The sequence below is a fragment of the Oratosquilla oratoria genome, chromosome 23 (assembly GCF_046742065.1).
Source record: "Oratosquilla oratoria isolate Oo_2021 chromosome 23, ASM4674206v1, whole genome shotgun sequence".
Taxonomy (NCBI): Eukaryota; Metazoa; Arthropoda; class Malacostraca; order Stomatopoda; family Squillidae; genus Oratosquilla; species Oratosquilla oratoria.
Window position 1 is genome coordinate 20,322,497 of NC_134799.1, and position 18,996 is coordinate 20,341,492.

The following is an 18,996-nucleotide window of genomic DNA, read 5'->3' on the forward strand; positions in this document are numbered from 1 at the left end:
CAGTACTTAGAACTGACGATGGTTAAGGCTGCGGGAGAGGATGGAGTTGACGACCTTCACGACAGACATGACATCAACGAGGTTGGCAGACTTGGCGCACATGGACTCTTGGTGGATGATGTAGTGCATCATGTTAATGGGCTGAGTGTATCCGGCGGCTTCACAGTGGTACACTAGCAGCGAAGCGGCGCCCTTCTTCTCCCCAACCATCGCCGGGGCACCGTCGGTCGTCACGCACACAAGACGGGAGAGGTCCAGGGAGTGCTGATCAACACACTGAAGCACGGCGTCGCAGATGTGGTGGTGCCAGTGGTGGTGCCGCGCAGCGGGACAAGCTGGAGGATTTCCTCACACGCATGGAGGTCAGCGGTGACGGCGCGAATGAAAACGAGGGAAAAGGCGACGAAGTTCAAGTTGCGTGTTTTGAGTGAGTCGTGCACGTTGTCCGACATATCCTCGATGCGACGACGAACGGTGCGGGACGAAAGGCTCACGCTCTCAAAGGCAGAACGCTGCTCTGGACAGACGGAGTCCACTACAGCGAGGAGGCATTCCTTGATGAAGTCCCCATCCGCGAATGGCTTCATTTGGCGAGCAAGGATGCGGGAGACTTCATAACTGGCGCGCGTCACCTTTTCGGCCTCAGCATTCTGCTTGAGGAAGAGCGAAGTTTGTTTCTGCAGGTTGCCTGATAGTCTAACGATGGTGTCCTTTCTCTCGGCGGGAGACATCGACGGAAAGTTTGACGATCGGTGCTCTGTCTCCCAGTGGCGGCGAACGTTGCACTCTTTTAGGACAGCCACACTTTTCAAGCATATGAGGCACTGGGCCTGTCCAAAGCGCTTGATGAAGAAGTACTTCTCCCACTCAGGGTTAAGGTCCGATGCTCGAGGTCCACTTTCCTCTTCTTAACACGCTGGGTCGCAGACATGATGAGCTGAAAAGGAAGAAAATGAGGTATATCAACAATGAATAAGCGAAATAATGGTGCATTGATTGTAAATGTACGTCATCTAATTTAAATATAATTAGTTGCTACATAATTTTAGTGGTCGTAATTGATTTTTTATAAGAAATTACTTTAATTAATTTGTACTGACCAAAAAGCTTACGTACCTTATATCAACGTGAAAGTCTAACGGACACTGACCGCTGGGTAGTGGTGGGCAGGTAGCAGTAAATTTACCGGTAACAACCTTAACGATACTTTACCGGTAAAAATTCTGGTACCGTTGAGGTTCCGTTAACCGATAAGCTATACCATAACACTCAGAGAGCGGTAAGAGCGACTCGGCTTGGTGGTACTGAGTGACGGACTGACGCCTGACGGCCGACAGACCCAGTATCCCGCTAACGTTACCGGTAAGAGAGTGTACCGCTATGGTCTCGGTAAGCGCGTCTCGGTTTGGTGGTACTGACTGGCCCGGAGTCCCGCTAACGTTACCGGTAAACTTTTACCATTAAGCGAGTATGTACCGCTAAGGTCTCGGGAAGCGCGTCTCGGCTTGGTGGTATTGACGGGCCCAGCGTCCCACTAATTTTACCGATAAACTTTTATCATTAAGCGAGTATGGACCGCTAAGGTCTCGGTAATTTTTTACCATTAAAACCGTTTTTTCGGCATTTTCTTTAATTTTCTTTAATTTCTAAAAAACAATAATAATAATAATTTTATGCCTGAGATCAGCATACGAAACTATATCTGTGAAAGTTTCATCGAAAAATTCCGCGTGTCACCAAACGGAAAATACCCATATACAGTATATATATATATATATATATATATATATATATATATATATATATATATATATATATATATATATATAATTTTTTTTTTTTTTTTTTTTTTTTTTTTTTTTTTTTTTTTTTTTTTTTTTTTTTTTTTTTTTTTTTTTTTTTTTTTTTTTTTTACATTTTGCCTAAAGCACCGGCAGGCATGTAGGGTAGGTTGGTGCTTCCATCGCCCGTTCGTGATGCAGGAAGGATTTTTATAGTGACGACGTCACAAAACTTGAGTTGTGACTTCACACCATAATAGGATGAAATTTCTTTAAAGATTTAAGTCATAAAGGCGACTCGAACTTGGGACGTCACTACTACCTCACAAGTCTTTTACCGGTAAAGTACCGGTACTCTCTGTAACGGCACTGTTGTTTACCGGTAATTCCGGTACTGAAATTAGCACTACCGTTGGGGTCTGGCTGCTCTGGCAGTGGCAGGATCATAAACCGTGCTGTGAGGAGCAGAGTTGCCAAGACAGTGTACAGTAGTAGTTTCAGTTCGGAACAACGGCAGGACAATGAAATTCACACGAATTATTTATTCTCTTATATTTTTGTAATTAGCCACAAGGTGCGACACTAGAAGTGTCACACGAGCAATGTATATATATATATATATATATATATATATATATATATATATATACATATATATATACATATATATGTATGTATGTATGTATTTACCTAGATGTATTTTACGGGAAGGGGAGCTATGCTCGTGGTGTCCCGTCTAAGACGAGATATGAAGACGGGCCGTCTTCATATCTCGTCTTCATATCTCATTCTATCCAGACTGTTTTTAAAATCATTAATTGTTTTTTGCACACACCACTTTCTCATCTAACTTGTTCCAAACATCTATTACCCTTCCTCATTTCCTTCAATTGAAAGAAGGGAAAGTTCCAGAAGATTGGAAAAGAGCAAATATAATACCAATAGATAAAGGGGGAAACAAGGAAGACCCTACTATCTATAGACCGGTCTCTCTTAAAGTACGATAGCTAAAATGTATGAATCATCAAAACTAGATGTGTAAGGCATCTGGAAAATAACAAAGTACTAAATCCAAGGGAATTTGGATTTAGACAAGGACGATCATGCGTCACAAACTTAATGTGTTTCTATTCAAGGCTAATACATGTAATACATGAAAGAGATGGATGGGCTGATTGTGCATTTCTAGACTTGAAAAAAACTTCTGATAAGGTGCCACATAAGAAATTACTAAAGAAATTAGAAACTGCAGGAGGAATACAGGACAAACTGCTGAAGTGGATGGAAGACTTCTTGCATGAAAGAAAAATGAGAGTGGTGGTAAGAGACAAACATTCTAATTGGGATGAAGTGATTAGTGGAGTTCCACAAGGAAAGGTTTTGGCCCCAATAATGTTTGCTATATATATTAATGATATGGATGAAGGAATTTAAAGTTATATGAGCTTCTTTGAGGACGATGCAAAATTGTTGAAAAAGGGAACAATGTAGAAGATTGTGAGTCGCTACAGAGTGATCTCAATAAAGTATGGGAATGGAGTAGTAAGTGGGAGATGGAACTCAATATTAAGAAGTGTAGTATAATGGAATTTGGAAAAAGCAAAAGAAAGAATAGTGAGATCATATAAACTGGGAGAAGAAGAAATTAAAAAAGTAGAAAATGAGAAGGACCTGGGAGTCATTATTATGAATAATATGTCCCCTGAGAAACATATAAACAAGATTTTTGGAGAAACTTATGATTTAATAAATAAAACCAGTGTTTACACTTAACCACACTGGTGACCCTGGAATGACACGAGTGCCTAGAGTGATTAATGTGACAGAGTGAGGAATGTGCTTCCAAAACGGTGCAAAACAGTTATGGGTAACGTTATACTAAATACCTTAATGCTATGGCATATAAACATATTTCGGGAGTTTATTACGTAGATCTACACGCAAGCACGGCAAGTTAGAATCTGCCCGAGGCGTTGCCTCGGGGTATGGGGGTACGCGTCTCTCACCTACTTTCCTGGTACTCTGTTGCCAGGTGGAATTTGTAGGTAGAACAATACAGACAAACATATACATGTATACAAAATGACGTAAAGAAACAAGAGGACAATTACATATAATGAGGAATATGCTTGCAAAACAGTTAAGGATAACGTTATACTAAATACCTTAATGCTATGACATATAAACTTGACAAGAGCGCTTACGCTCAGTGCGTATGCCTAGCGACATCTAAAATGACGTATATAGGCGATTATATAGTTGTACATAGGGCACTTATATAATGTAATGACTACATAGGCTTACTTATATAGAACGTTTAATATATATATATATATATATATATATATATATATATATATATATATATATATATATATATATATATATATATATACATATGTGTGTGGTCAGTGCCAAACACGCAGTACTTTTGGTAGGAGTTTATTGCGTAGGTCTACACACAAGTATGGCAGGAAGTAATCTGTCACAAGCGAATGCTAGGAGGCCTAGCCTGGGCATCAAGACGCGCTCGTGTCCTACTTCCTGATACATTGTTGCCAGGCGGGAAAAAGATTAGGTAAAACAATACATACAAACATCTCTAGGTATATATATAAGAATACACAGAAACAAGAGAACAATTACATATAATGAGGAATATGCATGCAAAATGGTTAAGGGTAACATATATTTAATACCTTAATGCTATGACGTGTACAATTGGCATAGACGCATACGCCTGTAGCGTACGCCTAATGACGTATATATAATTGGTTATATAATTGTGTATAGGGCACTTATATAATGCACTGACTACATAGGCTTACTTATACAAAACATTTACAATAAATATATGTTGATATTAAGTACTCATGTATAATAAAGAAGTGTTACTTGTACAATAAAGGAGATACATATATAATAGATATATACAATAATTAAGTAAGGAAGGGCTTGCCACAATACTCCCCTCTTGAGAGAGGCTAGGAGGGAGGGGAAGAGGTGATACGGTGGCCAAGGTCATTGGCATCAGCTGTGGGTGGTATGGAACTCGGTGGGATGACACTGGAAGTGTCAGAAGTGGATGAAGTAGGAACAAGAGGAGTGGAAGGTGTTAATGGTATGTCTGGGGTTACATGGAGACGGGTCTTCGGGCGAGGAGAAACAGGGAGGAAAGCTGATTTCAAACGATCAATGGAAACTAAGGTTTCGCCTTGAGGTAGGTTAAGGATGAAGTACTTAGGTTTACGTCGAATGACATCATAAGGACCAGAGTACGGAGCTTCCAAACTCTTACGAATTCTGTCGACTCGTAACCAAACTTTAGAGCAAGAGTGAAGGTCGTGAGGGAGATAGGGTGGAGGAGGTGTATGGCATTCACCGGATGTGAGGTCTTGGAAATTGATAGACTGCATTTTCTTGATAAGACGAAGGATGGTTGTGTCGTCCGAGGAGGGGGTGTGTTCCTGAGTAATGGCAACAGAAGGGCATAACATATGAGCGCCAGTAACGGCGGTAAATGGGGAAAATTTCGTGACGTGAGGTGTCATGCGATAGCCAAGAAGGACGATAGGTAAGGAGTAAAACCAGTACCTTGCCTAGCGCGAAGAGCTGATTTCAGAGAACGGTGGAAACGTTCAATCATGTCGTTAGCTTGGGGGTGATAACTAGTAGTACGCATATGGTGTAAACCAATAATAGATGAAAGCTTAGAGAAAAGTTCACTCTCGAACTGGGAACCTCTATTCGTGATGACATGAAGTGGAACACCGAAACGGCATATCCAACCATTCACAAAAGAAATTGCTACAGAAGTGGCAGTAGTGTCAATGAGGGGAATTGCTTCAGTCCAACGAGTAGCTCGGTCAATGCAAGTCAACAAGTATTTGTAGGGGAGAGGGTAAGGATAGTTAGGAAGATTAGCAGGGGACAACGGTCCTACAATGTCGATGTGTACTGATTGGAAGTGGTCAGTAGGAGTAGATATAGGGGAAACAGGAGAGGAAGTGTGGCGGGTAGTCTTAGACTGTTGACACCTAAGGCATTGTCTCACAAATGTCTTTACATCTCTGTCAATGTGTGGCCAGAAGTAACGTTGTTTGACCAACTTAGAGGTAGACTGAACACCAGGATGAGAAAGGTTATGCAAAGAAGAGACTACGTCATTACGTAAGGGTAATGGAACAAAAGGTCGAGGAGTCTTGGTAGAGGTATCACACCAGAGTGTCAAATCAGAGGGTAAAGTGAATTTAGAGAGTCTAGGCTTGAAAGTTTCCAGTTCGTCATATGTTGTCTGACTTTGAGCGATGCCACTTAAGTCAAAAGCGTCGAGTGTAACAGCGCACGACGTGCTAGATAAGCAATCAGCGACGACATTGTTGTCGCCGCGGATATACTCGACTGTGGAAACGTATTCTGAGAGAACAGAGAGTTGTCGTTGTTGTCTGTCAGTTTTAGCAAGAGATTTAGAGTAAAAGGCAGCTACGAGGGGTTTGTGGTCAAGAAATAGGGTAACCGTATGTCCACCAATGAGAGTCCTGAAATGCAAAACTGCGAGGTAAGCAGCTAATAACTCGCGGTCGTAGGTGGAATAGGTACATTGTGTGTCAGAGAGTTTCTTCGAATAAAAACCTAGGGGTGTTGGCTCGCCGTCTATAACTTGATAGAGAGCGGCGCCAACGGCTAGGCTTGAACTGTCAGTCACGAGTTGGTAGTTTGTCGGTATTAGGAAAGGGTAAGCTAATGTTGGACAGTCCAGTAAGGCTTGCTTTAAATTATTGAAGGAGTCCTTCGCTGCGTCAGTCCAAGTGAGACACTTTGAAGAAGGATATTGTTTAAGAAGCTCAGTAAGGGAATAGACTACGGTTGCAAAATTAGGTATCATGGGCCGAATTTTTTTTTACCATACCCATGAAACGGCGCAAAGCCTGTGAAGTCTGAGGCAAAGGGAAATCGGAAATGGCCGTGGTACGGTCTTTAGGTGGCTTAATCCCTTGTGAGCTAATCTCGTAACCGAGAAAGGTAAGGTTTGACTTGAAGAATTGACATTTGTCAAGAGAAAGTCGCATGTTATGCTGAGCCAAAATGGAAAGAACAGTTTGAACATCTGAAATATGTTCTTCAAGGGTCTCACTAGCAATCAGTACATCATCAAGGTACGTAAACGTGTTGTTTACGTTAGCTAAGAGAGTATCTATAAAGCGCTGAAATGTGGCTCCGGCATTTTTCAATCCAAAGGGCATGTACAAGAATTCAAATAAACCAAAGGGCGTGCATATCGCAGTCTTAGGAATGTCTTGTTCAGCTACAGGAATCTGCAGATATGCACGTTGTAAGTCTAACTTAGTGAATATAACCTTATTCTTAAGTGACATGGTGAGAGAGCGCAAGTGTGGTATGGGATATTTGTCATTTACAGTTACATTGTTTAGACCTCGGTAATCTCCGCAAGGTCTCCAGGAATGTGGTTCTTTCTTGGGAACCAAATGAAGTGGGGACGCCCAAGGTGAGTTGGAGCGTCGTATGATCCCTGCATTAAGCAAAAATTGAAACTCATCCTTTGCCGCTTTGAGCTTCTCACCTGTCAATGGCCTTACTTTAAAGGATATAGGGGAAGAATCACCTGTATCAATATGATGATAGGTTGTAGTTTCTACTGGTGGAGGATCAGACAGTTGTCGGGGCGCGGTAAGTACGGGGAATTTGGAAAGAAGAGCAATGGCTCTTGAATCGATATCCCCATAATGTACCGCGTGTGAAGAGATAGGGAGAAGAGAAGCCTTAAGGGGAATGGTGCATGCAGTGGAGGGATCAGAGAGGATGCGATTTCTACAATGAACTACTAGTGAGTGGGTTAAAAAGTCGGTACCGAGAATTGGGCGGACGACATCAGCAACGACGAAGGACCATGGAAAAGAACGTCTGATACGTTGAATCCCAAGTTCCACGTCGACTTCGCCGTACGTACGAATACGGGTACCGGAAGCAGTAGTAAGTTGTACTACCGTGGAACGGAGCAGTGGAGTTAAACTTGGGTCGTAGGGAATGAGAGAGACTTGAGAACCGGTATCTATAAGGAATTCATAGTTCTTGCAACCTATAGTGGCACTAATGACGAGAGGCAGTCCTGCGGTTGCAAGGGATACTTCTACAGACTGCCCATCGAGTTTCCCGACATGTTAAGCTGAGGGCCTGGGGATGAAGGACGTGAGTTAGGGCGTCAGTTGGGGCGCGAGCTAGACAACACGTTAGCACTAGTGTGGGACAATATGCACCACTTTTTGCAAGTTCTAGCACTGTTGCCGTAGAAAAGGTGGTAACGGCACACTCGTGGCCTTTGGCCGTCATTGAATGGAATTAATCCGAGTGGAAAGGTAGTGGATGCTGAAACACGTGTAGTGGGGTTACCACTACGAAACACTGGCACACTATCACTCCGCGAAGCCCTTGGCACAGGATTGTTCACCGATGACGCGCTTATCCCTTTGTTTCCGTGGCCATGGGCCATGAGAGTATCGGCGACGCGGGCCAATTCATCAAGGGAACCGGCGTGTGTCACAAGTAGTGGTCGGATGTCACTTGGCAATGCACGCAAAAACTTCAGGCGGATGAAGTCGTCGTCGACACCGAGTTGCTTCCCTATGGTGCGAAGTTCTCGTAGGAAGGTCGTCGGTTTGTCGTACATTATATTGTTCTGGTGGACCAAGGCATCGAAGAGTTCCGGCGGAGACCTGGTAAGGACGTCGATCAGCGCCTTCTTCAAGCGGTCGTAGTCACCGGAAGTAACGACATCGTCGTCGAGCTGGTTGAACACTGGGATGGTTAGGTTTGCTAGTGCGTGGTTGTACTTCGTTTGGGGGACGGTTATGTTGGCTAGTGCGAATTGCGCCTTTAGCAACGAAAACCATCTTGCTGGCGATGCTTCGTCGAATGGTGGAGGTCGAACAGCGACGGCGGCCGAAGTTGTGGAATGCGCAGAGGAAGAAGTGCTTCCTGCTGCTGCTGCTGTCGTTGAAGTGGCTACATTGGTTGTAGGCGGAGAAGGGGGATTCATGGTGTCGTTGTCGGATGTTCCCCAGTATACGTGTTGTGTGTCGTATACGTGTTGTGTGTAGATCTAAAGGCTGTTAACAATGCCGCACACTCCGATTATTTCTAGCGCACTTTGAAGTTCGTAAATGCGTAGTTCCATGCGCGTGACGAGTCACATTTTATGAATACGCATAGGCACTTAACCACGTAATTTGTATGACCCTAAATCACTTAGGTATGGAGCACTGGGTATTAGGGTCACTTGGGCACTGTCACTCCAGGCACTGTCACTATGGCCACTGTCACAGGAGGTCACCACTGTGGTAAGTGCCAAACACGCAGTACTTTTGGTAGGAGTTTATTGCGTAGGTCTACACACAAGTATGGCAGGAAGTAATCTGTCACCAGATAAGGCTAGGAGGTCTAACCTGGGCATCAAGACGCGCTCGTGTCCTACTTCCTGATGTCACAATTTTTGAAGTCGCGACACCCAGCTCGCTGTCTCCCCTTCCCATTTTCTCTCGTCTGATTTCTACCCGTTTCGGACTCCAATTCCCTATACTCGGGGGAATTACCAGAGTCCTTAAGACTTCTAGTTGCTACATCCTGTCCTTTCTCCTTCTCCTTATCCTCATCAACTGTTGTGCCATTTTGGCGATCAATTTCAGTGCCTTAACGAAGTGAGAGACTTCTAATTATCTAGAACCCCCCCCCCTTTTTGATTCGTGTTCCCATAGCCTAACCCAACGGTTTTTACGCGCCCAGGCCGTCACACCCCCTCCCCCCCCCATGCGCGCTGCCACATATTTGTTTTAAGCTAGGCAATTAGAATAATTAGGATTGTATCTAACCCGCTCGTGAACAGTGTCTACCTCAAGGAACAATTGGAACTGTGTCACCTACCACATGAACATTATTCGTAGTACCCTTCAACACTAGTGGCGGGAACGTAGAACTATTGGCACCGTCGGAAGCCGGCTAGCGGGCATTTTGACCTGACATCCCGCAGGACACAGGTCAGTCTAAACATCGAGTTCATCAAAGGAGGTCGGACCGCTCATTCTCGGAAGTCCAATCGTGTCCTTTCCTCCCTCATGTGACTGTTGGGGATTTTCATCCTTGAGAGCCAATTGAGTGTCGATTATTTGGGTACAAACCCCTCCCGCAAGAACTCTAAGAGTGCAGTGCGATTGACCGGGACTACGTCGGTGAAGTGTATTACTTGCAAGCCCATCTCAGCGCCCGCCCAGGCCGTCACCCCCCCCCCCCCCACCAAAAGCGGAGCAGCGCCGGTCGGAGCTCAGCAGGAGACCGCGCTAATTGAAGACGTCTCCACAAGCAAGACACATATTAAGTACAGATACTTTAACAATAATTTCATTAGCTAGGAAACACGCGCAGGGAATAGATAGGATGTATGGGTGAAAGCCAACTGTTAAAACCCTTATTTAATGTCAAGTAGCATATTTCTGGTGTTTAATTATTTAATTCATTAAAACTCACAATAGGAGTTCTGGGTTTCATTAGCCTAGGACGGTTCACTTAATGAGTTGTCCCATCATACACCCTCCTCTTTGATCTACTCTCACGCTTGCCTTGGAGGGAAGGCGAGTGGTCCCGAGATGTGATACAAAGCTCCTGGACTTCGGTTCCCCAACTACAGCTATCTTCCCCCTCCCTTCATCAATCACTTAAGGTACGTGTTACCCACACCACCTCATCCACCACCTTCTTCCACTGTCCAGGAATTTGCGTCACCTGATACATTGTTGCCAGGCGGGAAAAAGATTAGGTAAAACAATACATACAAACATCTCTAGGTATATACATAAGAATACACAGAAACAAGAGAACAATTACATATAATGAGGAATATGCATGCAAAATGGTTAAGGGTAACATATATTTAATACCTTAATGCTGTGACGTGTACAATTGGCATAGACGCATACGCCTGTAGCGTACACTTAATGACGTATATATAATTGGTTATATAATTGTGTATAGGGCACTTATATAATGTAATGACTGCATAGGCTTACTTATACAAAACATTTACAATAAATATATGTTGATATTAAGTACTCATGTATAATAAAGAAAAGTTACTTAAACAATAAAAGAGATACATATACAATGAGTATATACAATAATGGAAGGGGCTTGCCATATATATATATATATATATATATATATATATATATATATATATATATATATATATATATATATATATATATATATATATATATATATTGCATGTATAATCAAGGGGTATTACATATACAATAAAATAAAGGAGAGTTACGTATACAATAAACATATGCAATAACTAAGTAAAGAAAGGAATTACTACAGTCCGACGTATGTATCTGTAAATCTTTGATCTTGTACTGGTCTCTTACTCATCCCATTGCCCAAAGAGGACATTAACGGTTTGTAGTATTGCTGTGCTTTTCAATCCCCGAGCGAGACTCTTATGTTGGGTTTGACGCGTGGCAGATCTCGGCATCCTAATTTCATACCAGCAAGCCTTGAGTGCGTATTCACTTAATATACAGAAAACGGGTTACTTTCGAGTGTTTTATCCCTTTTTCTCTTCGAGTATGAACTAGTTTTAAATTCGCTTTTGATATTAGCTTGGGTTAAGTCATTTAAGGTATTCCAGGAGTAGCATTACGCAGTTGTGGGCGCATATGTGCACAAAATTTTGTAGCTATCGCCTTATGATTTTATTCAGCAATGGTACTTATAATTCCTCTGTTGAAAAGTTGAAACATTACCACGATGGACTCGTTGACTAAGGGAATAACTGTTTTATTTCTCTATTAAATAGAGAAATAAAACAGAATAAATAAATAAAAATAAATAGAAATCGAATAAAATAAATAAGTAAGTAGACTATTTACTTATTTATTTTATTCTATTTTTCAGATGTTGCTACGCGATTCTGTTCAGGCACAGTAATATCACAGAATAATGTATGTATGGCATTTTTCTGTTAAAGCTAAGTTGACAGTCTTTCACATTCTGGATTACACAATCTAGTTTCTTGATATAATAGGAAAGCCATTTCCTGCCACAACCGATCAGCTCAAGTCACGTACAACGCTCTGGCGGCGAAAAAAAAATTGAAATTGATGAGAAACACCATAATTAGAATTACCTTCCAATTGTCCCTGAGATAACAATATGAAGTGCCTTTTGTTAAGAAAAAATAATGCACTGCAAAGAGTCGGGGTTTAAAGTCGAAACAGTCGATTCGGAGATGCCAATAGCGTACGCCAGTCAGCGTATAGCTGTAAGTTCAAGTGCACGTAGGACATGCACAGGATTCCCTTGGCCATGGTGTGGATGTCGAGTCTTCTACTAATTGTGCAAACGTATGTTGCATTAACAGATGCGGTCGTCAATGATATATGCAAACCAATAATAGATGAAGAAGGATATCATACCAACGCCTCATCTCTATGCAATAGGCATGGCAAAAATAACTTCAGCTGTAATCATCAGGTGAGAAGTTTGAAATCTGTTGCTGAAGTTCAAGTTGTGCATGTTTAGAAATGCAATACAACCCACTCATATTTTTTGTTATACTTATTTTTGTTTATATACAACCATACTATGCGGATGTGTACATAAAAAATCCACATTTACTGTAGGTACAAGAGAAAACGTGTATATCCATATAATACTAACTTTATGTGGACACGAATGTGGGAGTTTGTTGCACCACAACATTAGAAGTTGAATATACACATTAATTGTTTATTTTCAGAATAACACATAAGGTTGGGTGGTGGCAGTAATTTCTGAAAGCGTAGACATAGGAATCTTAGGGATTCCGTTTTAACAACGCCCACTTCAAATGGTCGTTGTTAAAACGAAAACCCTTGTAACATGACGAAACCACGCTTGAGCCCGTATATGGTTTGAAACCAGCACCTAAGATCTATCATAGACTGTATTTACCTAGTTGTATTTTACGGGAAGGGGAGCTATGCTCGTGGTGTCCCGTCTTCATATCTCATTTTATCTAAACTATTTTTAAATTCATGTATTGTTTTTGCACACACCACTCTCTCATCTGACTTGTTCCAACTGTCTATTACTCTGTGAGGAAAGCTGTTCTTTTTCAGATCTCTTCTATAGCTGTCTCTCTTGATTTTCTCTCCGTGTCCTCTTGTATTTCTATCATCCCATTTTATCAGATTCTATCAATAATTTCTATGCCTTTCATGATTCTGTAAATAGCTATCAAATCTCTCTTCTTTGCTCTAGTGTCTGTAGTTCAAGTTTTGCTAGTCTCTCTTCATATGATAGTTTTGAGAGTGTTGGTGCCAATTTTGTAATTGCCCTTTGTATTCTTTCAAGTTTTTAAATTTTTTTATACATTTTTTTGTACTTGGTGACCACATCGTTGCTGCATATTCCAATCTTGGTCTTATGAAAGTGATTAGTATTTTCTTCACCATTTCTTCATCCAGGTATGTAAATGCCACTTTGATTGTTCTTATTAAATTATAAGTTTCACCAGAAATCTTATTTATTTGTTTCTCAGGTGACATATTATTCATATAAATGACTCCCAGGTCCTTCTCATTTTCAACTTTTTTTTATTCTTTCTTCTCCCAATTTATATGATCCTATTATTCTGTTTTTGCTTTTTCCAAATTCCATTATACTATACTTTTTAGTATTCAACTCCATCTCCCATTATCTACTCCATTCCCAGACTTTATTTAGATCACTCTGTAGTGATTCACAATCTTCTTCCATGTTCACTTTTTTTAATAGTTTTGCATCATCTGTAAAGAAGCTCATATAACTTTTAATTTCTTCATCCACGTCATTAATATATATAGCAAACATTATTGGGGCCAAAACTGTTCCTTGTGGAACACCACTTATTACTTCATCTCAATTTGAGTGTTTGTCTCTTATCACTACTCTCATGTTTCTTTCTTGCAAAAAGTCTTCCATCCATTAAAGCAGTTTGCCCTGTATTCCTCCTTCAGTTTCTAATTTCTTAAGCAACTTATGTGGTACTTTGTCAAAAGCTTTTTTTAGGTCTAGAAATGCACAATCAGCCCATCCATCACTTTCTTGTATTATAGCTATTAGCCTTGAATAGAAACATATTAAATTGGTGACGCATGATCGTCCTTGTCTGAATCCAAATTGCCTTGGATTTAGCATGGTTTTTTTTTCTAGATATTTTACCCATCTACTTTGATAATTCTTTCACAAATTTATGCTATTGTACTTGTTAGAGAGACTGGTCTATAGTTTGTAGGGTCTTCTTTATTTCCCCCTTTATATATAGGTACTATATTTGCTTTTTTCCAATCTTCTGGAACTTTTCCTTCTTTCAAGGAACTGTTTATTATGTTATGTATTTTGTCTGCCAGTTCATTCCTGCATTCTTTCAAAATCCAGTTTGCTATTTCATCTGGTCTATGCGATTTTCTGACATCAAGATTACTCAAGTGTTTCATTATTTCATTCTTTGTTACTTCTATTTCTTTCATAGGGGGGACTTTTTCTTTCCATTCAATCTCTTCAGGTTGTATGTTCTCCCTTGTAAACACGGATTTAAAATGCTTGTTCATAATTTCCGCCATTTCTATTTCCTCTGTGTATTCAACTCCTCCTTGTCTTAATTTCTCCAAATCTTGTTTGTTTTTCAGTTTGTTGTTTACAAATCTGTAAAATAATTTTGGTTGATCTTTACATTTTTCTATGACATCTTTTTCATATTTTCTCTTTTCCTCTCTGCACACTTGTACATATTCATTTCTATAACAAGCATATATTTTCCATTTTCAGGTCTTCTGTCTTTTTTCCATTTGGTCCAAGCTTTATCTCTTTTGTCTTTTAACTCCCTACAACTTTTGTTGTACCAGCACTTTACATATTCTTTTTCTTGTTTTTGTCTTGGAACATACTTTTCCACTCCTTTTTTTATAAATTTTTGTCAAAATATTCCATTTCTCTTCCACTGTTGTTTCTTCTTTGTATATTCCCTCCCATTTTTCTTTTTGAAAGAATTATTTTATCAAAGTTTGTTTTTTCATACATCATTCTTCCTTTTCTATATTGTTCATTTCTTTTCATGTATTTTTCCTCATTTATTTCCAGTTCAATCAATATTTGGTCACTTTTACTTATTGGTGTCTTATATTCAATCTTTTCCACTATTCTAGGTTCAGATGTGATTATTAGATCGAGTCTCGATGGTTCTTTTCTATACTTAGTGTTCTCCTGTATCCACTGTGTCATTGTATGGTCAATAATCATCTTGAGTAGAACATTTCCCCATGAGCCGTCTCCACCCTTTACTGTCATCTCTTCCCAGCAGACTTCTTTGCAATTAAAGTCGCCCATCATAACTATTCTTCCTCCATCTTCCCTTATCTTATTTAATGTTATCCTCGTGTCCTCTAACATACTTTTATGTTCACTCTCTTCCCACGAGGCTGTTTTTGGAGGCACATAATTGATCACAAACTTTCTGCTCTTCTTATCTCTGTCTTCCACTTTGATCATAATCATCTCTACTGTATTCTTTCGATATGTGACACACCTCACATTTATATCCTTCTTAGTCAGGAACATAACTCCACCCCCTTGTTTTGTCTCTCTGTTTCTAATCCAATAATTATATGCATCATGTCCTACACTGTTGGGTGGTAGTGGACCTTTTAATTTCGTTTCTACAATTCCCATTATGTCCGGATCTTTTTCTTTCAAATAATCATTCAGCTCATTCAATCCTGTTATTAATCCATCTATATTTGTGTAAGACACTTTTAGTTTTCTGCTACTTCCATTGCATCCTCTGTTTCCCTTTTGTTTTTCTCTAGTATGTCGTATTTCCTTACTTTCATATTCACTACTCTCCAAAAGAATTTCTCTTTTTCTGACTGTTCTATTCTCGTTTTTTTCCTTAGCTTCATGTCTGCAATTTTTTCCTCCTCTCTTTCCTCTTTATTCATTTCTCTTTTTATCCATACCTTTTTATATTGTTCACTGTCTGCTCATTTCCCTGTTTTTGCTAAGATATTCTCTGCTGTCGTTTGTGACCTGAATTTAATCTTAATTGGTCTGGTCTTATCTGTACTATACTTTCCGAATCTATACATCTCTTCAATTTGTTTCATGGTTTCAGGTTCATCTTCTTGAACTAATTCTAGTAAACTGCTTACTTTTTCTTTTTCCTCATTGATTCTTGTGGTTCTATTTAGGTTATATTTCTCTTCCATTCCTAATATAATTATACATTTCTTTTTATCTGCTAAGTCCCTTACTATATTCTCCTTCTGTCTCATCACTTTAATAACTGAGTCTTCAGTTTGTTCTTTCATTTGCTGTTTAATTATGTCAGTAAATGGATTTTTTCCAACCCTGTGCTTCTTTCGCTTTGGCCACTTTATTGTCTTTATTATTCATCTTTAATTCCTCATTCTCTTCTTTTACTTCTTTTAACTGTCTTTTTAATTCTTCTATTTCTTTCGTTAAGTTTTTGTTCACCTTCTCTAGTTCTTCCAATTTTTTCAACTTTCTGCACAATCTTTGCTATGTTACCAAGCCTACTTTCCCAATGTTCGGTCATTTTTTCAGATTTTTCTCTAGTCTTGCTAATTGGGGGAGGTTGCTATCCCCCCCCCTTCATTAAATCCCTGAAAATTATTATCTTCACCTTCCATTGTGCTACTCTTATCTATATTTCTAGTCTTTACATTTTTGTTAGTCCCTTTGTCTCCAAAATCATCCCCGGTCCTTCTCTTGTTTACAAGACGCCTGGCCTCCTGGACCAAGTCCTCCCCTTCCTCATTTCCTTCCATTTCCCTCAGTAATCCCTCCCCTTCTCCTTTTTTTATCACCTTCCCACTACACCATGAGCTTTCCCCTTCCCTATAAGTACAATAAGGTACTTCCTTGACATTGAGATCCAAATAGATTTCGCTTTTTCTTCGGAACTCCAATTCTCGCTGTCCATCTGACGAAAGTGTGTGTGCGTGTGTGTATTTACCTAGTTGTATTGTACGGGAAGGGGAGCTACGCTCGTGGTGTCCCGCCTTTGTATCTCGCAGTGGATAGTTTGCTCTTAAATTAATGAATGGTTTTGCACACACTGTGACTATTTATTTGTCCAGTTTGTTCCAAGTGTCCACCACTCTATGTGGAAAATAGTTCTTCAGATCTCTCCTACAACTATGTTTTTTGAGTTTCTTTCCATGTCCTCTTGTGTTTCTCTTGTCACAATTTAACAAGTCCTCTCTATTGAATATTTCTAAGCCCTTCGTGACCTCAGCTCAGTCCGCTCGTGACCTCAGCTCAGTCCGCTAGTGACCTCAGCTCAGTCCGCTCGTGACCTCAGCTCAGTCCACTCGTGACCTCAGCTAGAGACCTCGTTTTTCTGCACAGACACCAGCTAGCGAATACCTGTGAAATTTATATCTCCGAATAGTGTTAAGTGATTGTATTGTGTTTTTGTAATTGTATATGTATAGCGCTATAGAGTTACAGATATAAGATAAAGTGTAGTGTTCTATTTAAATTCAAAACAGTTTTCTGTTACTGTACTCCAGTGAAATATTAAAGACCTGTCTTGACGAAGATGTTCAGTGAGTGCTGAATTGACATTACTGCACTGCGTGACTCTGGCATTGTCTCGGGAGTCGAGGAATTTGGACAAAAATAACTCCTAACTCATAGTAAAGTTTGTATTGAGCATGACTTGAATTCCGTCAAAGATTTCAATTGTAGCAATATTTTTTAATCAATTCTCTCATTACTCAACAGTAGCAGGGGAGTTAAGAGTTCGATCAAAAATCCCAAAGGTGACACTTTAGGGGTCTGTTGGCACTTTACTCTTGAGGCACTCCACCTGTTCTTTTTCAGTCTCAAAAGCAAGATCGATGGGGGTGGGTACCTAGAGGGTTAAAGGGCGCAGCAACACTTTTTGCACAGAAGTTCGCATTCTCTAGAAACACCCATGGGGTTTACCCTGAAGTGGCAACTCTCTGTATTTCTCAAGTCTTCTTGGAAGTACTTTTTGTAGGAATCATTCCCTTTAGCCTTTTCAGTTCTCTTGAAAATGCCCATTAAATGTTTCACTGAAATGATATATATACTCATATTATTTCAGCTAGATAATTATTCTAATAGTAATTTCTTATTTTGATCATTATTTTCAGCCGAGGTGTAAGTCTTATGATATAGCTAAAGGGATTATCGAAATCGGTTAGAGAGATGGGCTTTTAACTTTTTCACTGGGCCCCCCTTAGCTGCATGAAATCTCTTTGTGACAACTAAAGTAAGCATAGTTGTGTAGTGCAATGAAAATGCAGTAATTGAAAAAAAAAAAATAGAGCAACGGATGAGTGAAGTACTGTAGGTTGGTTGACAGAATAGATTATCGCCATGGCAGATGATTCTGTCGACCACCCAATTTCCTGTGTCTTGGGCAAGCCAAGGCCGTGCACATCATTGCCTTCAATTGAAGCAGAACTAGGGAGGGTGCAGCAAATAGAACCTTTACAGGGTGAACTTTGTCGGTATACGAGGGGCTCACTTTATAGATATTGTTGTTGCGGACAAGGACCCAGTTAAATCTGTTCATTAGGGAATGAGGTGGGGAGGGGGGAAGAGTGTTTCTTTGATCAACTGAATCACATTTTGTTACGAGTTTACCCCCCCCCCCTCCACTTCGCGAAATAAAACCATTTTGGCCTGGCCAGAGCCATAAACAGGGAAGATGCTGCATGTGTTCACTGTGTTGAAGGTGGCAGTGTTGAATCTTAAACTTGACACCTTCACTGCCAAGGGACGGGGGAGAGGTGTTATAGAGGTAAATGAAATCGTCAGGTGACAGCCAATTGAAAAGCAGAAGTGTTATTCGATATGGAAAAAGAAGTTGAATTTCAACTACTCGATGGCGCTCTAAATCCTTACATCATCTAAGTGGTTGCATGGATGAGACTTGAACCCTTGCCAGAGCCCCAGTTGTTTCAAGTCACACATGAATTATTCCTTCAACTCCGAGTCTCTGCCAAGGATTCTGAGTCACAATGGTGCCGACAAAAGACAAGTAACCAGCCTTATCACCGAACACCAGCTGAGACACTACAGTCACCCTGCTAGCTTCCTGGACAGTGACCCTGTTTACAGGATCATC

General features: G+C 40.4%; 1 protein-coding gene across 1 annotated transcript in view; it reads left to right on the forward strand.

Moving 5' to 3' along the window:
* The first annotated feature begins 11,928 nt into the window (after window positions 1-11,928).
* LOC143037731 (uncharacterized) overlaps window positions 11,929-18,996 on the forward strand; it is an 86,102-nt gene continuing 79,034 nt past the window's right edge. Inside the window, exon 1 of the mRNA XM_076206278.1 lies at window positions 11,929-12,326. Coding sequence (XP_076062393.1) covers window positions 12,138-12,326 — 189 coding nt within the window. The 5' untranslated portion in view covers window positions 11,929-12,137. The remainder of the gene's footprint in view (window positions 12,327-18,996) is intronic.